Raw genomic sequence first — 24302 nt, 5'->3', positions numbered from 1 at the left:
TCTGCAGTGCCGCTGCTGGCAAGGCCAGGCTGAGTGGCAGGGCCCTGGCTGAGCTGCTTCTAAGAAAGTGTCTCCCACAGCCAGATCTGAGGGGAGCGAAATCAAGGCCCTCACCCCCGCTGTCACCTCAGGGGACGGGGCCTGGGCTAGTGCTGGGAGCATGGGGGATGCCCCCTCCCCCAGAGCAGCATGGCGTGGCTGAGTCACCAGGAATGCTCACTTCTCCAGTGACTAATGGCAGTGCAGCCTCGGGAGGGGGAAGCTGTGCCAAGCAGGCAGCAACACCCCCGCCACCCGCTGCCTGGTGACAGGGCATCCTGAGCTCCCGAACTGCTCCATCTGGGCACGGCACAGCCTCACACCCTGGAGCGTCCTCCCTGAGCAATGGGATGGGGGAGGCAGGGCAGGCGCTGGGGCTGGAACAGGCTCAGGAGGGAGGGCAGGCGGGAAGACACAGGGCTCCTTAAGTACAATCCTCCAGGCCCAGGACGAAGCTGCTGGAAGGAAGGCCTCACTTACCGAGGAGTGCTCTGAGGCAAGTGTGGGCGCCCCACTCCCCTGTGCTTGCTAGCTTTCTGCCTCATTTTCCCCTAGTGACCAAGGACATGGTCGCTAACAAGTCCCTGCTCCAACATCAATCCTGCTCAGGGTTCCTGATCCCAAGTGCCAGTCCCATGGGTTTGGTGTTCTCCAAAATTGCAAGGAACTGAGATAGGAGTCAGGCTTTTCCTTGGGCACCTGTGATCGTGGACTCTGCAAGGAATGACAGTGTCCACTGGAGGGCGCCAAATACCCAGGCCAACAGCAGAAGTGAGCTGGAGGCAGATGGGGAGGGCTGAGCCTTCAGCTTTGCTACCTGGTGGGGAAGGTGGGAAGGTGGAAGGGTGCTGAACATCTGCAGTCAGCTGGGGGTCCCACGTGGAGGTGACCCCTTGGCTTTAGAACCTCAACCTTTTGGTCTTTTACAAACGGGGGGACTAATCCCTGCAAATGGCCTGAAGGATGGGAGGTGAAGGGCCAAGGAGGGCAGCAGCTACACCCATCACACACTCTGTGTCCCACCCATGAGTAGCGGGAGACACAGGGTTGGCCCATGGCGACCCTCTAACTGCTTGACCCGGTGCTCCGCTGTGCACCGCCACCCACACCCAGCCTGCCTTCCTGCTGGCAGGTGCACCACGGCCAGTGCCCCGCGCGTGGCTCTCCCCAGGGTTCACCATGCTCCGTGGTCTCCTGCCAACGGAAGAGTAACTAGGGTGGGGATGGGGATGTAGGATCCACAGAAAAGGGACTTCACCCCCTAGGCCTCTATCCCTGACTTCCTAAGCACACCAGGCTAAGAACCTGCCCCTCAGAGTGAGGTGCTGATGGTGCAACCTCCTGATTCTTGCAGTGAAACGTGAGAACTCGAGGGAAGAGCCTCGTTCTAGGCTGGGATTAACCAAAGAGCAATGCAGAAACCAAAACGGAGTCCAGCAAACAGCCAGAGGCCCCTGGCTCCCTTTCCTCGGGCAGTGCCGGGGCAGGTGGGTGGCGTGGGGGCAGGCATGAGATGTGTCCACAAAGCCACGACCGTCTGAGGGAAAGTGTTGGGCTGCGCTGGGGCACGTGGGAGCAGCTCACCTGTGCTCGGATCAGGGACTCAAAGCTGGGCTGGAAGTAGTCGAGGCGGCTGTTGTAGAAGCGCGGCATCTCATCCAGGAGCTGCTTGTTCTTGGCCTCAAAGTCGTCCCGCACCGGCCGGAGCTCTTCTCGGGCCTGGGAACAAGACCCTGCTGTCAGAGCTCTCACAGGCTCGCCCAGCATCCCTGCTGGGGGTGGGGTAGTGTGTGTGTGTGTGTGTGTGTGTGTGTGTGTGCACGCACGGGGGTATTCTGGCCCTACAGCCTCCGAGTCGGGCCCCAGGCACGGGAGGAACTTGCTATGTGTGCCATGTGACTCGCTGCGCACCCCCCGCCGCTCTCCAGGTACCTGGTGGAGTTTGGCCAACACTGGCCCCGTCTTCTCCTTTTCCTCGTACTTCTCCACCTTGGCCTGCAGCCTCCTGTAGTCCTGCAGGGCCTGCTCCCGCCGTTTCACCGCCATGTTGAGGCTCGGGAAGACACTGCCGAACCTGCTGACACAGTCGGGTTGGATGCAGCCCGTGCGGGCTGGCAGCTCAGCATTCACTCGAAACACAATCTGAGTGCCTACTGAGGGTCAGATCTTATTCTAGGTCTTGGGGTTCTGCTGTGAACAAGACCTGTGGGTCAGGCCAGGGAAAGAACCCAGGGCTAAGGCTCACACCACTGGCCTGGAAGACACAGAGGGTCATGAATCCATGCTGCCCCTTATGCTGCCAGAGCCCCCGCAGGCCCCTCTGATGCCCCGCCCCACACCACAGAGACCTGCAACGGGCAGGCAGTGCTGAAGGCTCCTGGGAAGTCATCTGGCCAACATCTTCCTTTTAAAAAATGGAAGAAACTGAGGCCAGAGAGAAGACATGACACGTCCAAGGCCACACTGAGGAAGTGATGGTCCAGAAGAGAACTCCAGTGCCCCAGTTCTGTCTGGCACCTCCCACCACCCCAGATGTCACCAGCAGGTGACAGAATTGCAATCAAAACCTACTCCTGGTGATCACTTCATAAGTTGTATACACGTCCCAGCAGTATGTTCACACCAGAAAAGGAGAGAATATCATATGTCCACTATCCTTTAACAATAAAAAAATCCCACTTTTAATAAAGAAGTTTCTAACAAGCCAAAAGCGCCCCCCCCCCCAAACAAACAAAAAGCCCCTACTCCTGGCCTATCCTACTAGCCGACCACAGGGAGAACAGGGATCCTCTGGTTCTACCACTGAAATGGCCACACTGTCAGCCAGATGTCTGAGGAAAATGACTCAAGGACCTCTCCTACCTCACGGTGACTCAGAGGAGCAGGCCCCCAGAAAGGCGGCAGCAACGCCTCGGCATTTTTGGCCCCGTGGGCACACGTTGGTGATTGTGTCACCTCTAACTGGGAAGGACAATGATGGAGACTGACACAGGCAGGACTCATCCCAGGCAGGGATGCCGCATGTCCCTTGACAAACAACTGTCTCCGAGGGAGTGCTGGACATGGCCAGGCAAGCCTGCCAGCAGATTTCCGGAATGGGGCAGGACATGAGGCAGGAGGTGTTACTGCACAGCCGATGGATGTGGCCACGCAACAGAGGAAAATGACAGTGTGGTGGGTATACGGGTTGAGTAGGTGACCCAGGACCAGGGGAAGAGTCAGTTTCTCTGGAGCATCCCAGAGGAGAGGAAAGATGGGGACGGGCAGCTGCGGACTTCAGCCTGGCACTGCGCTCAGCCAGGAGGGCGTCTGAGCGCACGGGTTGTCTTTAGGAAGTTCAGATGCCACATGAAGAGGGGTTTCCAAGTCTGCCTCTCAAAGGGATGTGACCATGAAGTTGGCTTTTAAATGCCTCAACAAACCAAGAGTACATGTGACACAAGAGTAATGAATACTTTTGCCGGAGAATACAGAATGTAAACTTGACCAAAGCACTAAACGTACCAAACAAAGCTTTAGAACCAGGCAGTAGATTTTGATGAAACAAAGGACTTGTCTCCGAGAAAGGTGATTAAAACGAATTCTTCTAACTTAAGGGGTGTCCAGCAGGGCTCAGCCTCTAACTGGAAATGAGAAGTGGATAAGACCATGCAAACGTCTCTGAAGCCTCAGTCACATGCCCTTTCACACATCAATCAAATTAATACTTTTAAACGACTGATTTGCCAGGCAGAAGATGTAAGGTGCCCAGGAAATGGCTGGGGGAACCAGCCACCTCCAGGACCAAGGGTCCCCTCGGGGAGGTCTGGACAGGTGAGCCCATGGCGGGTGGGGGGCTAGACTCATTGCTTTAGGCCCAGGCAGCTGCTATAATGCCCGTCCCTTCCTGGGAGGAGTGTGACCAGCCGCTGAGGGAGCAGATGCAGTTGGGCCCGAGAAGCCACACGCCACCTCCCTGTCCACCCCACTGGACAAGGGGCCACCAGCAGCCACCCTGATTGTCTAGTTAGAAGCAACCTGCTGCCTGGATGGCCCCAGTGCCTGGGCCTCTGCTGTCCAGGGGTGAGTAAGGTGGGACCCAGCGGGTCCAGGTTTCCACGCAATGCCAGGCAACCTCAGTGGCTGTGTCTGCAGCCGCGGCAGCAAGACCACCTGTCCTCTGTGAGGAGGAACTGGGTGCTGGTGCTGTCAGACCCTCCAGGAAACTCTCTTCCCCGTGACTTCTGCCTCCCACAGCAGCGCCCGTCACACCAGGAGGCCACGGAAGGCTCCGTGACTTAGTTCACTGGATCACTAGTCACTTTCCACCCAGGTGGCTTTGGGACTCCTGAGGGATAATGGCGGGCGTCACGCTTCTCACATTAAAGTGGGGAAACCAAGGTCAGGCAGGAATGATCAGCCAGTATGTGCTGAGTGGCTAACAAAAGAGTGGGGGACCGCTGAAACCGGTTTGGCTCAGTGGATAGAGCGTCGGCCTTCGGACTCAAGGGTCCCAGGTTCGATTCCGGTCAAGGGCATGTACCTTGGTTGCGGGCACATCCCCAGTAGAGGGTGTGCAAGAGGCAGCTGATCGATGTTACTCTCTCATCGATGTTTCTAACTCTCTATCCCTCTCTCTTCCTCTCTGTAAAAAATCAATAAAAAAAAAAATAAAAAAAAAAAAGAGTGGGGGACCTTGTAACCCCTGGCTCTGGGCTACTGCTCCCTGAGGCCCACCTCCCCATCTTCCACTTAGAGGCAGCAGACGGACTTGGCCGGCCCACGTGTGGGGCCTATAGACAGCATGATGCTGTGCGAGGAGAGGAGCTCATTGGCCGCAGGACCCCCTTCTCTATGTGGGTGCTTTCCTGCTTTCCACCTTCCAGATCAAGGGAGGAAAGTCAGCACGGAGGGAAGTCAAGGACAGGCTGGCCCAGGAACCTGATGGCTTCACTGGCGAGGATGGGGCCCCACTCTCCCTGGGGGATGCAGTTCGCAGTTTTACTGGGCAGCCACAACGAACCACGGCGGGGCCTGTCGGACCCGCTGCTCAGCTCCTGCCCCTCTCCCATCATCAGTAGTGAGGGGGCCAGGGAGGCTCTGTGCGGGGCTTAACTTCCCCTTCAGCCCTGACACGCCCCTCCCCTGCTGGGCATCGGCTATGCCATTCCAAAAGGTCGGGTGGGAAAACAGACCAGAGGAACAGGACCTGGCCAAGGTCACGGGCTGGGTCGGGGCAGGCAGGGCCGCTCCACACCACGTGGCAGGTGCCACAGTAGCCATTTCCCTGAGAAGGCCATCATGGCTTCCGCACTAGATCTTAAGCTACATCCATCCTCCAAGATGCGAGAACGGGCCAGGCCCACACCAGGTACTCGCTGAGGCTCTGCCCACGGTGACTGTCCGTTTTTTGCCCGTCCTAAGGTTCAACAGCAAAGTGCCTCCCCTGGGTAAGCTTGGGGTGAAGAGGCAGCGAGAGAGGGAGGAGGGAAAGGGGAGGCGGAAAGAGGCCGGCTGGGAGGTGGGCTGGGAGCAGCCGGCCCTGGTGGGGAATGCCTGCCATTCCTCAATCTGTGCCCACACAGCCGGGATCTTCCACCCACCAGGAAAGGGAAATTGAAAGCATCCCCATCCGACCATGTGAGCATGGCCCAGGGACTGGGGGGATTAGAGGCCGAGCCCCCTGGGGGAGGCTGGGGGCGGTGGGTGGCCATGTGGCAATGTTCCTCATCAGAGGACAGGAAAGCTGCAGTTTCCTGTTTCCGGTGCTGGGGTCCCTGGGAGCGTCTCTCCTGGCAAGAGGAGGCAACAGGCAGTGCCGGTTTTATGTGGTTGGGGGAGATCGCATGTCGGCCCCGAGATGCACAGAAGCCAGCCCGAGAGCCAGCCAGCCAGGGGCTCACGCAGAGGTCAGCGGATCTGCTGCGGAGATGGTGCCCGCCCCCTCCGCACTCACCCACCTTCCTGGCAGGTGGTGGGCTGCTAGGGTGGTGGGAAGCAGCCGGGACTTCTCTCCATTCGGCTCCAGAAGCCAGGCATCAGATTTCAAGGCCGCCTCGTTGGTTGTGAAATCGAGACAGGAGCCAGTCCCCGTTCTCTGAGCTGGTGTCCCCTGCCTAGCTCTGCCAGCCGTGGGTGCCCCTGCTAGTCTCCGTGGCAGCCCCTGAGACCTCCAGGGGCAGGGTCTGCTCTGCCCTTGGTCCTTCCCAGCCAGCTCTGGACCCTTGTCTGGAGACTGGTCAGCACCCACAAGCAATGGGAGCCCTGATATCGCTCTCCTGGGCCTCCTCAGCACCCAGCTGCTCATGTGACCGTGACCTGGGGCTGAGCAGGGGTTAGGGGCCAGAGGCCCAGGGAAGGAGCAGGGGTGCAGGGAGAAATCCCTTTCCACGCCAGACCCAGCCTCCCCACCGTGGCTGAGCCTCCGGCAGCCCTGCTTAGAACAAGCTTTCCCGAGCCCCACCCCAGGGACCTGAACAGGGAGTGAGGAGCTTGACAACCTCAGCACCAGGGGCCAGAGGATCAAAACCTGCCCTCAGCTCCCTCCTGGCCATGATCCAGCCTAATGGTAATTAGCAGAGCCTCATTACCCGGCCCTGGGGAGGCCACTGCCAGGGACCACCACAGAGAGGTAATGTGGTGCAGCTGGCGGCCGGAGCGGGGCCTTTCTGGGTCAGAGGCTGCCTGGGAGAGGCCAGGGAAGAAGATGAAGTGATTCGGGAGCTTCAAGGCAATGCCCACCCCCTTAGGGGACCCAGGGAATAGGCCCGTCTGATCGCGGACCAGAGCCTGCCTGACAGAAGAAGAGTCTCACAGAAGAATTTCTGACCCTGACCGGTCATGAGTGAGGGACCTACCCAGGCGGGAACCCGTGGCTGCGCCCTTCCCCATGTGCGGCCACCCCCACATTTCAAAAGCCGAGTGCTGCAGGCAGCTGCTCTCCCAATCCGGCTGGGAGATGAAAGGCCTTGCTCATCTCCGCTGAGGGCTCGCCAAGATCTCTGCTGGCTTAACTCAGCAGGCTCTGTCCCACTGTCCTCCGACAGGAACAAAGGGAAAATGGCAGAACTACCGGAGCACAGGCCAGCTGCTGAGGAGGCTCACATGCCCCATCACAGCGCTGGGCAGTGGCCGGCTCTCTAGAGCTACCAGCAGGTCAACCTCAGGGCGCACATGGTGTAGCTGGTGACCCCGTCGGTTTCCCGTCAACCCCAAGCCTAAGGCCGGGCTGCTGGAAATGATATTCAGTCCCCAGGGGACCGGCTGACCTGCCTTTCCAAGGAGTGCCCTGAGTCTAGTCCCCAGATCACCTCTACTCACTTTTTCAAGGGCTCAATCACGGTCTTTTGAATCTGGTTCACCTGTCGGGAGAAAAACCCAATGACATCAGAACTGGGGGGAGCCAGGCTCTTCCTAAAGGGGAGGCTCCGGCTCCTGAGAAGAGAAAGGAGACCTGCCAGGGCACTCCGAGAGCCCGGAGGGAAGAGGGCCCAACAGGACAGGCAGGGTGGGCACTCCTAACTGCAGCTGGGCGAGGCAGAGATGGCGACCAGGAAGCCTGAAGGGCCACAGGAGCACCCGTCCTCGTCCCCATACATTCCCACCCTGCAGCCGCTGTCTGCCAAGGCCCACAACGGCCCTGCTCAGCGAGGCTCGTCAGGCGGAGTGGACCTGCGTCTCCCTCATGGCCTCACTGTGCGTGATGTGAGCTCGCGGCAGCCACGGAGAGCAGGCCATGGGAAAGAGCACACGGGCCTCGGAGGGCCGAGGGCACCGAGGAGCCTGAGCCCCGTTAAGGACTCCATGTAGGTGCTCCTCCAGACAGAAGCCACGAGAAGGGGGAGACCCGACCCCAGGCACCTTCTCCTGGTTGAAGGCGTCCATCCGTTTCATGGCCGTGTCCAGGGCTGTCACCATGTTCAGAAAGTCCTGGTCTTGTTCGCAGAGGGGATTGGAGAGCAGGTCCAAGGATATCTTCACAGCGGATTTGGACATGGCTGTGAGAAGTCAGAGTTCAGGGGACTTGTGCAGGGACAGGCTTCCAAGCCTTGTCATTGGGCTCCCGTCTTCCCTGCGTCCAGGGTCCTGCACCCAAGGCCAGAGGCCACACAAACAACAAAGTACCACAGAGCATAAGACACTGGTCCTTATTGGGCAATGTTCATTCCTAATCATCGGACACTCGGGATCATCTGCCACTTAGCAGTTCTGAGGCAAGGCCCGAGCAAGTCACCTCCATGGCCACAGGCCTAGGTTCAGATCATTCTTTTGGGCAGCTTTACCTGCTGCAATGACAATGTTCCACACTCTGGGTTGTAACAGAATCATCGGGGTGGGAAGCTGAAAGAAATGCAGATTTCTAGCTGCAAGGACTCTAATCCGGTCAGTCTGGAATCCAGGACGATGCCTGTCAGAAGCCCTCTCCAGGTGGCTGGGAGGTGCAGTGTGCTTGGGGGACCAGGGTAACACAGCACGCTGCAGTGGGGCAGCAAACTTACTGTAAAGAGCCAGAGTCCAGAATTCAAGGCTTGGAGGGCCATATGGTTTCTGTTGCAACTACTCAACTTTTCCACAAACAATACCTAAAGAATGGGCGTGGCTGTGTTCCGATAAAACTTTATTGACAAAAGAAGGCCAGGTTTGGTGTAGCTAGGTAACCCCTGGTTTCAATGACACACTTACTGGAAAGGCAGCGGGGAACGATGAAGAAAGATGCCGTCCAGGTAACTCAGAACTAAGTTCAAAACAAATAACAGACGGGCTCCAAAGGCAGCCCCTTGGCTTGCTGCACACATAGTTTGGAGACGCTAGGGGCCAGGAGTGAGGGCTGTCATGCTCAGACGTGCCCACGTTCTCTGGATCGCATTGGCCCGAGGCTCTGCGGCACAGCTGGTAGGAGCCAGCACTGCACCTGGCTGTGGCTGTGGCGGCGGCGGCTGCTACGCCCGGGAAAGGGGAGAGTGGGGCTCTGCTAAGTGAAGACTGACCTCAGGCCACTTCTCAGGGACATCTGTTGGACATCTACTAAGTGCACTAACTTCAAAGCCAGCCCTAAGGTGACTGAGGGAGGAGGGCATCCACCTGTGCCCCACCCAGTCCAGCTCGGGGGACGTGCCACCTACCCAGGTCAGCATCGGTGCTCTTCTTCAAGTCCTTCTGCAGCTTCCTGGTCTGCTCTTCCAGCCTGCAAGGCAAGGGCACGGGCCTGGTACCTGGCATCGCCAACTGGCTTTGGTCCCCTGCCTTCCCATCTACGCGAGGGAGGCCCAACTTGGTCCTCTGGAATGCCCACCAGGACTCTTCCCCACTGACGGAAGGGCCACTCTAAGCTCTGCAAGAGGCCAAGCACCCAAAGGCTACGAGTTAACGACTGTCACACAGCCATGAGCTGGGGGAGCCTTTTTGGCAGGTGGCAAAGTGAGCTGCTCCCGGCTCCTGGGGTGGTGACAGGAGCACCCACCAACGGGCAAGCAGACAAACCGTGCGGGAAGTGAGACCTGGCGGAAGGCTCTTGCCATTCTCCGATCCCAGCCCCCTTCCTTTTGGGGTGTGACACTCACTGCTGCAGTTTTCCATACTCCCTCTCAAAGTCTCTCTCCACCTGTAATGAGAGAGAGAACTCAATCATCAGAGAAATGACAACACTTTGGAAAAAATCCGCCAGCCTCCAGACACTCCCTCCACACCCTCCCCAGTCTGCAGAAACAACACGGTCCAGTTCACACAGGCACCGGCAGGTCATTAACGACACAGTACCCGTGTGTTCCCAAATTAATTAAGTGTCTGATTTAGGGCGCGAGACTCCCCTCCCGGACGTGCCAGCCAGGCAAGTACCGGCGGCTCTTCTTCCACCGCAGGGAGTGGGGCACTGCGCGGCGTTCCCTCTTCTCACCCTCCCCTCTGGGGACAGGGAAGCTGCTCACCATGGGACTGACGCTCAGCCGGGGAGGCAGCAGTGGGCAGAGGCAAAGGTGGGTGTGAACTCCACTTCTGTCTCTGCCACTTAGCAGTTCTGAGGCAAGGCCCGAGCAAGTCACCTCCATGGCCACAGGCCGAGGTTCCTCACGGGTCCTACCTGCCAGGTCCAGGGTCGATCAAGAAAGACCATGTATCCACGCTCCGTGTGCTGGGATGTACCAAACACAAATACCATTACTACCGACTCCGGCCAGACTCCCTAACTTCCTGATTACTTAGTGAACAGATTTCCCGTGCCAGCAATGTTTAAATTGAACGGGTGGAGTCCTGGACCTTATTCTGCCGCCTACATGTCAGGTGAGGTCAAGAAAGTGACTTGCACTTCCACGGCTGAATGTCCCCCTCCCGTAAAAAGGGGCCTTGGCCATGGCTCTCAGGTACGTGGCCTGCGGAGTAAGTGACATCTCAGAGCCTAAAGCAGGGGACGGAGAGAGGCAGTACCAGGCCCTGCCACCGTGTGGAGCCTCTGGGCTGAGGGGCTCTGAGAGGTAACCTGGCTACATTCACTGAGGGAGCGCTCAATGCGGGCTTCCCCAATTCAGCCAGGAGGCAGGTGCACCACGGCCTGCACTGTACTGAGGAGGCGGCGGGGACAGAGGCGGGGACAGAGGTGAAGCTGCACTGTGAGTAGCCAAGCTCCCAAGCCTGTGCTCTTAACCGTCATTCCACGCCAAGGGAAAAGCTGTTCGCTGAGGAGTGAAAGCCATGACCTCAGAGATGGCTTCTTGGCTGCGCCCCCAAGACCTTGCCGGTACAGGCTGAAGGTCCAGGAGTCCAAATCTGCAGAAATCGTCAAAGCCACGCCGCTCTTCACCTGCAGGCCCTTCCACCAAAGGTGCCCAGAGGAAGAGTATCCTGAGGCCCATCAACCTCAGACTCCACGTTTGGACTTGGGTAAACGCCACACAGTCTCAGAATGGCGGGACATGATTCCGGCCAATTATTTCATGTTGTACACGAGGAGAATGAAGCCAAAAGAGGGATGCGATTCACATAAGGACGGCTAGAATTCCGACTCCTGGTGCAGGCTTTTTACTTATTTTTTTCAAGTATGTTCATTCATCCCATAAACATTTAAAGAACACCCATTAAGTGCAATGCATTCTGCCAGGTGCTAGGGAGACCCTGATGGACAACAGAGACATGGGCCCTGGTGGGGATGATCACACACACACGGATACCTGCAAGCAGGGGGAGCCCTGTGGAGGGCGAGGGCGAGGGTGGGGGTGAGGGCAGGGAGAGTGATGTGGGCCTGGCTCAGCTGAGGTCCTCAGGGCACCACAGCGTGTCACTTTCCGCATGTGAACTGGGAAATTTAGAAGCAGGAACACATGGTCCTTGCCCTACTTTGTGATCCTAGCATCTAGAACCCTGTACCAAGAGCAGACCCACGATTTCTCCACCCAGGAACCCATTTTCCTCTTTGCCTTCCTTCTGATCCACCAAAAGCTACTCTTAAGAAAAAATTCAAAAGTCACTCCCACTAAAGCATATGTACCGATTAGAGCAGGGGTCCTCAAACTTTTTAAACAGGGGGCCAGTTCACTGTCCCTCAGACCGTTGGAGGGCCGGACTATAGTTTAAAAAAAACCATGAACAAATTCCTATGCACACTGCTAAGTCGGCTGCTAAGCAGAACAGGCAGCGGCGGCAAAAACACCCGGTGGGCCGGATAAATGTCCTCAGCGGGCCGCATGTGGCCCGCGGGCCGTAGTTGGAGGACCCCTGGATTAGTTTCCAGTGTTACCTCTCACAAGGGATTTGCAGTTTGACAGGAATCAGGTCACAGCTAACAGCAGGAAAGGCCTCCGGGGCCTGCAGGTGGGAGCAGAGGGGCCTGCAAAGTCCGCACTGAAGCTGGCCCAGCCTTTCTCCCTCAGTGCAGGAGGCAAGGGAGGAGCTGGTAGAGATGGATCAGGCAAATCTGACACCAGCCCCGGAGCCCACCTAACATTTGAGTCTCAGTTTCTTGTCTAGTACTGGGATATTATATTTGGCCTCACCCATGTACATTTCAGGGGCTGACAACGAAATGGGATAACAGCGTCAGCCTCGCCGGCTTGTTTTGCGGGTTCGCAGAAGTACATGTGGAGTGCAGGGCAGGGCGCCTGGCCCGTGGGTGGTGCCGGCCTGTTCCTCCTCCACACTGGGGTGGTGAGAGGACCACTGGGGGTGCAGACTGGCCTGTGACTCTCCGGCAGAGGAGAAGCAGAGCAAAGCATATGGTCCACTGACAGCAAGGGCACTCCTGATTTTGGCTAAGCCGCGCGTCCTGTGCCTGGGGGCTGTACTGGGCCCTGCCTTCATGGGACAATTTCCTTTCTTACTTTGCAGGATGTGAGCCAGTCTTTACATAGCAAAGGTATTTCTCCCCGAAAAGATGAAATTAAAGTTAAGGATGTCTTGGCCAGAATGCAGTTCTCCTAAAGATCAAGAACACGGAGTAGGTGCTCTGAGGGGAGGCGAGCGCCCCCGACCCCTGGGGCCGCAGCCCTGGTGCGCTCTGCTAGTCCCCGTGCTGCGTGTGTGGGATGTCAGGAGCACCTGGTCCTCCTGGCTGGGGCTGCTTGGACTTGCACAGAGAAGGACTGCAGGTTTCCAACTGGGGTGGAGCATGCTGGTTGCTGAGAAACTCGAGGTCTCACACTGGAAGCTGAGAAGCGTGTTGGAGTGGGAGACTGGTCCTTTTACTTTATGTCCCTCAAAGCCATCATCAGTCTAAGAGAAGGTCAGGAATGTTTCACCTCCTCGGCCCGGGGAGCCAGGTGTGGGCTGCTTCTATAGCTCACAGTCCCCAGGTCTCTCTCCTCCACTGGGCACAGATCTGGGGGACAGCACCCGGACTCTGGCCCTTCAGATGGGGAATAAAGGGACACATTGGAGTCTCATTCCAAGGTCTATCCATTCTGAGGCAAAGAGCCAAACACAAAAGATCTGAACATCTTTGAATGCTTGATGCCTTTGCCAAAAAGGCAGCTGGACCGCAGTCAAGAATGCGAGTGCAAACACATGTGCACGACTGTCAGCGGGTCAGAGCGGGCGGGTCGGCTGGCGAGCTGCTCGAGGAGAGTCAAGCACAGGACGGCTCAGGGTGGCAGGGAGGGGCCGCACGGCTCCCTGCAATCTCCCCGGCGCTCGGGTCAGGCTGGCACCCTGCAGGAGCTCAGTTCTTGTTAACTGAAAGAATGGGCCAAGTTCCCACCCAAACCTATGCTCCTAAAGTGAAAAGAGAGACCAGCCGAGAAGGCCCTCTGAATCCGCAAGGCTGCGCGGGGGAAGCAGGGTCCTATGGCACGATGCCACAGGACAGGAATGAGGCTGAGGCTCCTCATGTCACATGGACATCTTTCTCAAGTGCAGGCTCTCTCTGCCTGACTTCACAGAGCGCCCACCTGGCTAGGGATTGAGGTGTGTGCTTTCCTCTGGTCGGAGACCCAGGGGAACCTTGCTTCAGAGAGCTCTCCAGCCTCCCAGGCGATGGAGGGAGGGGCAGTTTCTTTTCGCCACGCCAAGATGCTCCAGCTACTTTATGGGACCGGGGGAGGGAAGGGACCAAGGAGACGGTGAGGACGGGGAGGTGGGGGACCTTCCTTTTCAGTTCCACTGGTCAGCGCCTGCAGAGAACACGCCATTCCAGCCGAAGCTGTGACAATAATGGAATCTGCCTTAATAACCTGGGCACATGAGCCAGTGAGGGCAGACACACAATGCTTTCTTTGTGTCTGACAGTTGAGTGTCTTGAGCCAAAAACCTCCTGAAACTCCCTGAAGATAACATGAACATTTCTTCCCATGACAGGGTGCTGTGACTTCCAATAACCCAGGCAGCCCCATCTGCTTCCCGCCCCAGAGTGCCCGGGCAAGAACAGGGTGCGTCACCACTGCTGGGGCAGCTGCGAAGATGCTGAGATAACACACAGCCCTGGCGGTGTGCGGGGAGGAGGGGGCTTGGCAAGTGGAGAACAAGACTCTGGAGAGGCAGGGTCTTGCTGCAGACACGTTAGTGAGCCTGGGAGTTGAGGAAGCAAATCACTCTATTCCCGCCAACACTGCACCCGGGACGCCAGCTACTGGGACCGGCGGAGTCCTCGGGGGTTTATCAACCTGCCTCTCTGCCTGCAGTGTAGTTAGTGTTTATTGAGGCCTTACTATGTGCCAGACACTGAGCCAAGTACTTCGCATGTATATCTCATGTGAGACTCATTAGACATCAATGGCTTAGGTCCTAGCATCACCCTCACTTTACAGAGGAGAAACTGAGCCTCAGGAAGGGTAAGGGCCTTGCCTAAGGTCACACACAGTGTGCCAGAGCCAGGATGGGATCCAGGCCGGGAGTCTGGCTTCTTACCCACTACTCGAAGCCCAGACGGTGCAGGGGAGCTGAAGCCACAGTTAGAGGACCTCAGTTTCATCCCCAGCAAGACGGTGCTAGGAAGGGGCGAGGGCGCCACGGCCCACAGGGCCACACAGGCGCAGAGGGTTTTCTCAGCTCGTGCATCTGCCCTCCCCTGCGGAGTCCCTGCCACTCCTCAGACTAAAACACCCACAGATCTGCCTGTCAACAAACTCTGGCAAAGCAGAAGCTGCGTTCTACTTTTCTGTGGCGAACAAGGCCATCTCGATAAAAGTTGGGGCGTTGAGAGGATTTTTGTTTGTTTTGTTTTTTGGTAGTGAGTGTTGGGAATACAAGACCCTTTTCAAAACCACTTCCCTTTCAGATCTGCCCTGGATTACACTCTGGAGACCCACAGCCACACCTTCCCACTTCCTGCAGCGGGCCAGGGCCCAACACTGCACGCCCAGGTTCTCTGTGCGTCAGCCGAGCCTCCACAGATGGTCAGCTCTGCATGGGAGGCAGACTCGGAGTCTCTCCACAGCCAGCCTGTGCTTGAAAAGGGGAAGGGCTCTTTTAACCCGGGCCCATTTCCTTTGCAGTGACCTAACTTTGGACTTCCCGAAGACAGAGCCATTGGTCAGGTGCTTGCTGAACACCCCTTCCCGCCAACTGAAGCGGTATCTTTCCTGTAGCTCTGAGCTCTGAGCCAAGAAGGGACGAGGCTATTAAGACATGGAGACGCGGAGAACTGCCAGGGGCTGGGATGACAGTCAAGGCCTCCACCAGGCTTCCTGAAGCTGTCACAACGAGAGGGGCTGACAGTTACGGTCTCCCAGATGAAAACCAAGGGCCTCGCTCAGATTCTGAGGGAGGGGTTGCAGCGGCCATTCTTCACTCGTCCCCACACCTGGGGGATCTTCCCAGCCTGCGTGAGGCAGCACAGCAATGGAAGGGGTGCTGCACAGAGGCTCAGCCTCGAGCTCTAAGTCCAGCCCGGTCAGCATTAGCTTTTCCTCGCCTTCGAGAGTCACTGGGACCCCATGTCTCCGTTTCCCCATCAGGAAAACTCAGGAGGCTGGACCAGATGATCTCTAAGGGCTTCCAGCTCTAACTTTCTCAGAAGCTGTGATTCCCTTTTTTTCCAAATCTGGAGATAAAATAGGGATAAAAACTGAGGGCTACAAGGGGAAAGGATTCCATTATCCCCCGTGCTGAGTGACCCTGGGTCTTGGCTAGGAATGCAGTTGACAGTGGAGACAAATGGACCTGGAGTCCTGGAGAAGCTTCCGGAACTCTCATGCAGCCTGAGGTGGCCCGACAGAAGGGCTGGGATGCGTCCTGGCAGGGGTCCCTGTTTCAGGCTCCCTCTTAGGAACGTGCGGACTGCACGCCACATCCCAGAGATGAGCAGTCAGAAGCAGTGTGTTTCTCCTCTCCTGTGGCATCTCCCTCTTCCACCTCCCAGGCTGAGCTGAGGAAGGACAATGTTACAGGACAGGAGGTCCCTGCGAGCCCCGTCCATGCGAGGTTCTAGAGCTATGCCACTGAGAATGTCAAGGCCCAGGTTCTGCCTTCCCAGCCCCACGCTGAGTCAACACTCTGATGCTATGCGAAGGCCTGCGAGACAGAACTAAGGCTCAGAATGAAAGAATCGGGTTACTCACTGTTTTGGGGACAATCTGTTTCTTGGGTTGCCCAATCTTGAAAGGAATCCTGTAAGACAAAGAGACAAAGAGGGATGTTAGGAGCAATGGGGAAGGATGTGGCTAAAAAGAGCTGAGAAAATACAGGTAAAAAGTCAGTGGCAATGGCTCGCTTTCTGCCACCCTCACCACGTGCCGTGGGTCTAGGACCATCAGCGCCCAGGCTGGGCTCTGGGATGGTCATGCTCCCATGGACAGTGTCAGATGGAGGTCTTGGGCACCACCTTCTGCCCCAGCGCAGGAAAGGGGAGATACTGTACGAACAAAGGTCACCATAAACCTTGTGTCTCAAGGACTGCAAAGTTAGAAAGTACAGGTCACTTAGATCACTGTTATCCTAGAAAACACGCCTAGAAAAGCATCATCCAAACCACACATCTGTATAGTGCTTCACTATTCCCTTCAGAGGGACAAACTGGCTCTGAAGGGCTTCTCCTATGGCTGGGAGAGATGACACACTGTAGGGGCATTAAGGCTCAGCCGGGCTGGACTATTTCCCATGACAACTGACAAAATCTAAACGAAGCTAACTCTAAGCATCTGAATTCCAGCCCAACTCTGCCTTGAACTTGCTAGGAGGCTCTGCACCTCAGGTCCTCCACTTAGAAATGGAAGACAGCTTGGCAGAAGGGCAGGTCATGGTCTAGGACAGTGGTCGGCAAACTCATTAGTCAACAGAGCCAAATGTCAACAGTAAAACAATTGAAATTTCTTTTGAGAGCCAAATTTTTTAAACTTAACCTTTTGCACTTGGATGTCGAGTGTGACTCGACACGGTTAGCATTGGTAGCAGCTCGAGAAAAAAGCAAGCGAGTGCAAAGGGTTAAACTTCTAACGCCACTTCTTCAAAATAGACTCGCCCAGGCCGTGGTATTTTGTGGAAGAGCCACACTCAAGGGGCAAAAGAGCCGCATGTGGCTCGCGAGCCGCAGTTTGCCGACCACGGGTCTAGGAGTCTCAACCTGAGCACTAACCTTGCCTCCACCTCCGCTGAGCAGGGTGCCCTTGGGCAGGTAACCACTGCCTTGTGCCTCAATTTTCTACTCTGTGAAGCAAGAGGGTTAAGCTAGATAATCTAGAAGCTTCCTTAAGATGCTGAAAACCTTATGATTCTAAATTCTGAGAAAAGCAGTGCAGCCAGACTAAAAAGCAAACACAATGCACCCCAGCAGCTATAGACACATCGTCTTCACCCCCCTTCCCAGGGATCAGCTCAGGGAAGAGGCTGCAGTAGAGCCGAGGGGACAGGTCAGACCACCACTCTCGCTCCTTTCTGCCTCTTCCATTCAAACCTCCCGCTCCCACTGCTGCGCCCACCCCGTCCACCGGGCCCCTTCCCTCGACACCCCCTTCTCCCCAGCCTGGCTTCTCTTGGCCCAAAATGTTGCTAAACCCAATGGTATAATTAACCACCGATAATAACCCCAGACAGTGATCTGGTTAGAGGATGGGCCAGCCTGAGTCACAGTGGTTTAAATTTAATTTCTGGAGGACATCCTGTTTATTGTTAACCCACCCCGTAATTTGGGAGTGTTAACCCTCTGGGGACTGGCTGATTCACGTGGCTTCTGTAAACAAATAATCTCTGGCTATATAATTACTAGGGGGGAAAGGTAAGCTATGGAACTGAAAAGGAAAGAAAAAATGAAATTGCTATTTCCCTTTCTTAGACCTAAAGAGAAAAGGGTATGGACAGACGAGCTTCTTGATCCCTCCCTGGGCCCCCAGTTCCTTTTCCCCAAATCAGCTTATAGTTGACTGACACAATGGTTTTGGACAGTGAACAATTGCCCTCAAGGACCATTTGGGTGACAGTGCAAATGAGGTCCTGGTGGCATTGAGAAAAGACAGAGCCTGTGGTGCACGAAGCATGTGTGGTATAAAAAGCTCAGACCAGGAATCAGAAAGCCCATCTCTGCCTCTGACTAGTTTTGTGATTTGAACAAATTGCAATCTCTCTGGAGCTCAGTTTTTTAAACTATAAAACACAATAGTTGGATTAGATGGTCCTTCCAGCTTATGGAAACCGAATCTCCATTCTAAGAACATGGAGTGCAGGATGAGAATGCTAAAGAATTCTCAGAGTGGTCTTCAGGACGATGCTAACTGGAGTCTAGTACTAGATACCAAGAAATTAAGAACTTAAGAGTCCATTATTTGTGGAGCCACAGACTCTCTCTCAATCTTAATTTAGAATCACAGTATTTTTAGAACTGTAAGTTACCATAGAAATGTTTCCAGTTTAAACCTCTCACTTGTAGATGAGAAAGAGATCTGGAGAGGTTCGGTGACCAGCCCAGGGTCATTCTCTGGCTCACAGCTGACGTCCAGTCCAGTTCTCTCCCCACAACTCATAGTTTCACACGTTCACATGCGTTTGTTATTACAGTAGCCCCTTGGTATTCGGCAGGGATGCAGTCTAGGGCTCCCTGCGGAGACCAAAATCTGCTGATACTCAAGTCCCCCATATAAAACTGTGTAAACAGTGGCCCTCTGCATCCATGGGTTCCCAACTGCGGATGCTGTTTTCTATATGCAGTTGATTGAATCCGCGGATGTGAAACCTGAAGGTATGAAGCGCCGACTGTATTTTAAGAAACGGTATGGCCCTGACTGGTTTGGCTCAGTGGATAGAGCGTCGGCCTGCGGACTAAAAGGTCCCAGGTTCGATTCCAGGCAAGGGCATGTACCTTGGTTGCGGACACATCCCCAGTGGGAGGTGTGCAGGAGGCAGTTGATCGGTGTTTCTCTCTCATCGATGTTTCTAACTCTCTATTCCTCTCCCTTCCTCTCTGTAAAAAATCAATAAAATATATTTTTTAAAAAAAGAAATGGTATGTATTTTAAAGAACACTTCATTCCTTTAAAAAGTAAAGCATGCTCATCAGAGAAAACTTGAGAAATACAGAAAAGTATAAAAGAGAGAAAGGTGGGGGAGGAAAACCCCCAAATAGTCTACAATCTCATATGTAAAAGCTAACCAAGGTTATTGGTTTGGTATTAATAATATTTTAAAAATTTGCAGAAAGAAAAGAAAACTAACACAAATGTGCCAAATGTTAGTAGTGATTAACTCTAGGTAGTAAGAATATGATTACTGTTTTCTTATTTTCACTCTTCATATTTTTCAAATAAACTAAAAAAATTCCCTTTAGTTTTTTCCCCCCGTGACTATAAAACTACCACCCGATCAGTGTCAAAAGCTTGGAAAACATGGGAAAACACAAATGACAAATACACAATCCCAAAATAAACAGTAATACCCTAAATTTCAGTGTGTACATACATGTGTACACATGTATATACGCATATACATAAATGTTAAAAATAGAGGAAACGTATCATGAATGTTTTTATATGCCAATATAGTTTTCATCGCTCTGACTTTTAAAAGCTACCTAGTGTTTCATTATACTAGTTTTATTTTATTTATACAACTTAAAAAATGTTTTTGATTTTTTTATTTATTTATTTTCAAATATATTTTATTGATTTTCCACAGAGAGGAAGGGAGAGGGATAGAGAGCTAGAAACATCGATGAGAGAGAAACATCGACCAGCTGCCTCCTACACCCCCCCCCCCCCACCGGGGATGTGCCTGCAACCAATGTACATGCCCTTGACTGGAATCGAACCCGGGACCCCTCAGTCCACAGACCGACGCTCTATCCACTGAGCCAAACCGGTTTCGGCATGTTTTTGATTTTAGAGAGAGAGGAAGGGAGAGGAAGAGAAGAAACATTGATGTGAGAGAGAAACATCGATTGGTTGCCTCCTTTACACATCCCAACCGGGGATCGAACCAGTGACCTTCCAGTGTACGGGACTATGCTCCAACCAACTGAGTCACACTGGCTAGTTTTATTTTTGTAATTCACATTACTTACTGGTGGTCACTTCAACTGTTTCAAATTTTCCTTCTATTGTAAACAAAATTAATAGCTAAATCTTTATGCATATCAAGGATTAGTCACATAGAATAAACTCTCATAATTGAAATTGCTGGGTCAATATACACTGAGTGGCCAGATTATTATGATCTATGAACGCATAACAATCTGGCCACTCAGTGTATATCTAATCTAATAATAGACAAATATGCAAATTGACCGCACCTTCGCTACACCTAAGCCACGCCCACCACCAAGCCACGCCCACCACCCAATCAGGACGAGTATGCAAATTATCCCAACAAAGATGGCGGCTAATTTGCATATCAAGACAGCGTCGATGGGGGGGGAGGGGAGGAGAAGGGAGGAGCGAAGTCAGGGCTGGGGGCGAACGGAAAAGCAGGCGGGCTGGAGGAGAAGGCGGGGCGGGCGACAAGGGCGGGGCAGAGGCGGGGCCTGGGGGTGAACGGAAATGCAGGCGGGCTGGAGAAGGCGGGGCGGGCGACAAGGGCGGGGCGGAGGCAGGGCTGGGGCGAACGGAAACGCAGGCGGGCTGGAGGAGAAGGCGGGGCGGGCGACAAGCGCGGGGCGGAGGCGGGGCCGAACGGAAACGCAGGCGGGCTGGCGGAGAAGGCGGGGCGGGCGACAATGGCGGAGCGGAGGCGGGGCCGGGGGCGAAGGGAAACGCGGGCGGGCGGGCTGGAGGAGAAGGCGGGGCGGGCAACAATGGCGGAGTGGAGGCGGGGGGGGGGGCGAAGGGAAACGCAGGGGGGCTGGAGGAGAAGGTGAGGCAGGGGACAAGGGAGGAACGGAGGTGGTGTAGAGTGCAGCAGGAAATCCTATTGCAGGATTTTTCCTGCAACGGGAAAGCTAGTCCTATATAATAAAAGGCTAATATGCAAATTGTCCCCTCGACCAGGAGTTCGACCAGCAGGCACGCCGGCCAACCACCCATGTCCCCTCCCCTGGCCAGGCTGGCCAGACCCCACTCATATACGAATTCATGCACTAGGCCTGAATATATATATACTAGAGGCCCGGCGAAATTCATGTGGTGGGGGGGTTCCCCCTCAGCCCAGCCTACACCCTCTCCAATCCGGGACCCTTCGGGGGATCGGGCCTAAACCGAGTCGGACATCCCTCTCACAATCCAGGACTGCTGGCTCCTAACTGCTCACCTGCGTGCCTGATTACCCCTAACTGCCCCCCTGCAGGCCTTGTCGCCCCCAACTGTCCCCCCTGCTGCTTGGTTGCCCCTACTGCCTTCCGGCCAGCCTGGTCGTCGCTTACTGCCCCCCGCCCCCCCTGCTGGCCTGGTCGCCCCCAAATTGCCCCCTACTGGCCTGGTCACCCCATGCAGCCTGCTGTTCGATTGTTACTGTGAGGGCGTCCTGACAAATTTGCATATTACCCTTTCATTAGTGTAAACATGTATACACACACACACACACACACACACACACACACACAGAGTGGCCAGATTATTATGATCTCTGAACGCATAATAATCTGGCCACTAGTGTGTGTGTGTGTGTGTATTAGAGGCCCGGTGCATGAATTCGTACATGGGTGGGGTCTGGCCAGCCTGGCCAGGGGGAGGGGACATGGGTGGTTGGCCGGCCTGCCTGCTGGTCGAACTCCTGGTCGAGGGGACAATTTGCATATTAGCCTTTTATTATATAGGATATATATACACTGAGTGGCCAGATTATTATGCATTCAGAGATCATAATAATCTGGCTACTCAGTGTATACACGTTCAAGGCTTTGCTGTATTTGCCAATTGCCTTAGAGACAGACTGAAACAGTTTGTGTTTCTTAAAAAACAGAAATAGTTAACATTTTACCACCAGCCCTCTGGCCTGTTTAATCAGGATTTGTTCCTGGCTTGGGATTTGCCTTTATCCTTTGGACATTGAGTGTTTATGTACAGAAGCTTTTGTTGAGTATGAAAACAAATCTAGCCAATTTATCTTTGCCTTTATGATTTCTTCTTTTGGTGCAATCACACTGAGAAAGGCCTGCCTTTTTCATCTCAGCATAGAAATTCACCTATACTTACTTTTTTTTTAATCCTCACCTGAAGATATTCTTCCATTGATTTTTGGAGAGAATGGGAGAGGGAAGGACAGAGAGAAATGTTGATGTGAGAGAAACACATTAATTAGTTGCCTCCTGCATGCACCCCAACCAGACCCTAGGCCAGGGAGGAGCCTGCTACTGAGGTACATGTGTGCACTTGACCAGAATCAAACCCAGGACGCGCCAACCCTCTATCCACTGAGCCAAACCAGCTGGGGCTACTTTATTACTTTTATGATTTCCTTTTATTAATCTAAATTTTACTTTTACCAGATTTATACATGTGAATAGTTTAGTAAGGCCTCAGGCTTTGTTAAGTAAAACATTAGGCTCTAGGCCAGCGGTCGCCAACCGGTGGTCTGTGGACCACTGGTGGTCCGTGAGGTCCGAAAGGCTGGCGACCGCTGCTCTCGGCCTCTGAACCTCATTGCTGAGACAAGCACTGTCACTGGCTCTGTGTTTTTGGTCGGCACCTTTGCATCTCCACATAAAAATGCTTGTATTGCTACTTGATGAGTGTTAAGTTTTAGGCACTAGCTATTTATCTTTTATTTTGGAAGAGGAAGACTTAACAAAGAAATCTCTTTACAATCTCCACCTCCGTAACGCAAAGGCACACTGGCAACTCTCCTTCTTCTCAATATAGTCTACACTAATAAAAGAGAAACATGCAAACTGACCGTCACTTCGCGACGCCCACCAGCCAATCAGGAGTATGCAAATTAACCTGACAAAGATGGCAGCGGCCCTGCCCCCCAGCCGCTCTGGGCAGCACACATGCAGGTGTGGAGCGGCCGGGTGGGGCGGGATGCCTGCTATGAGGGGGAGGGTGGGGGCGGAGGGAGCTACAGGAGCAGCGCTCCGGCTGGAGCGAAGACTGAAGGCTCCGGCCAGAGCAAAGGCCTGGGTCCCGGGTGCCAGAGGAAAACGGGTGCCGGCAGCCAGGGGAAGGAAGGCCTATTGCACGTATCTTCGTGCAACGGGCCTCTAGTTATATTATAATTTGGTTAGGGCAATACTAAGTAAACTATTAGGAGCCTAATGGGATGCATTTTCCTTCCTGCACACAGCAGCCAGCAGATTGTTCAGCTCAGCCAAGCCTTCAGAAGACTGCGGTTCTGACTGATGCACTGAATTGTAACCTCCAGAGTTTCCAAGCCAGATCCCCCAGACTCTTCCACATTCCTGACCAACGGAAACTGGTACTGTTTTGAGACGCTAAGTTGTGGGGTAATTTGTTACACAGCAATATATAACTAGTAGCATTGCATAATGTTTTGCTTTCATTACAATAATTGTCACTTTTCTTTCACATGCTTAATTTTCCATGTATTTACCCCTAATTCCATCTCAGTTGTCTAAATCTACTCCCAATACATTAATTTCTACCAGGTATTCTATTACTTCCACTTTGGCCTGCTCCACCTTGAATGGTTCACCTCCACTTGGTGTACATTAGGCATCCTGGGCTTCCCCCCTCACCCTCCTCACCGAAGTTCCTTTTGCCTCTCTCCCATGAATTTTGATACCTGGATTCCATGTCTTCCTTTCTTGATTTACTCTTCATTTAGATGGAGAAAAAGTGTGTGCGAGATAATTTTTAAGACTTTGCATACTGAAATGCTTTTATTCTACTGTCACACTAGTTTGCCTGGGTATAAAATTATAGGCTGGACATAATTTCTTTCAGAATCTCAAAGGCATTGTTCCCCTGGCTTCTCATTTCCCAGTACTGCTGTGATTTTCATCCTTTTATGTGACCTGCTTTTATTTTCTTTATGCAAGCTTGTTGGTTCATATGCTCATGTACCTTGTGGGTCTAATTTCACCCATTGTCCTGCGGTGCTCAACAGGACTCTTTTAATTTGGCAATTTACAACAGTTAGTTCTGGGATTGAAAAACCACACAACACCTTTGTTGTTGTGCTCTGTTTCTTATTTCTGAAATTCTTATAATTTTGATGCTGACCCTCCTGGGCTTGTCCTCTACTTTTTCAGTGTTTCCTTATTTTCTAATACTTCTAAAGAGTTTTTCATTTCTATCATATTTTTAATTTCCAAGAGCTCTTTTTAATTTTCAGTATGTCCTTTTTTAAGGTATTGTTTTTATTTCATGGATGCCTTACCTGAGGATCTTAATGATAGTGTTACAAAAGTTTCTTCTTCCTTTATAGTCTATTTTCCTTCAAGTTGCTTTTTTTTTCTGTTTTAGTCTTCACTTTTCATACTAGACACTTCCCTTGGATGTGTGGTAATTCTTGGTTATCTGCTCATATATATGACTGGGGTAAAAAAA

The 24302-nt window shown here is 53.7% G+C and overlaps 1 protein-coding gene across 4 annotated transcripts in view; it reads right to left on the bottom strand.

Annotated features, from left to right (window-relative positions):
* The window catches only part of BIN3 (bridging integrator 3), a 42830-nt gene that overhangs the window by 1721 nt on the left and 16807 nt on the right, over positions 1-24302 (bottom strand). Inside the window, exons 2-8 of one of the 4 annotated variants that reach the window (XM_008151482.3) lie at positions 15996-16044; positions 9579-9619; positions 9141-9202; positions 7879-8015; positions 7339-7379; positions 1972-2113; positions 1624-1758 (exon numbers count right to left, since the gene is read on the bottom strand). In XM_008151482.3, coding sequence (XP_008149704.1) covers positions 1624-1758; positions 1972-2113; positions 7339-7379; positions 7879-8015; positions 9141-9202; positions 9579-9619; positions 15996-16044 — 607 coding nt within the window. Of the gene's footprint in view, positions 1-1623; positions 1759-1971; positions 2114-7338; positions 7380-7878; positions 8016-9140; positions 9203-9498; positions 9556-9578; positions 9620-15597; positions 15646-15995; positions 16045-24302 lie in introns of those variants that run through there. The other 3 variants (XM_054717212.1, XM_054717214.1, XM_054717213.1) reach the window with 3 other exon arrangements.

Source organism: Eptesicus fuscus, chromosome 6, assembly GCF_027574615.1.
Source record: "Eptesicus fuscus isolate TK198812 chromosome 6, DD_ASM_mEF_20220401, whole genome shotgun sequence".
Lineage (NCBI taxonomy): Eukaryota > Metazoa > Chordata > Mammalia > Chiroptera > Vespertilionidae > Eptesicus > Eptesicus fuscus.
Note: the sequence above shows the minus strand (reverse complement) of the source record. Positions and strands in the feature narration are given on the sequence as shown.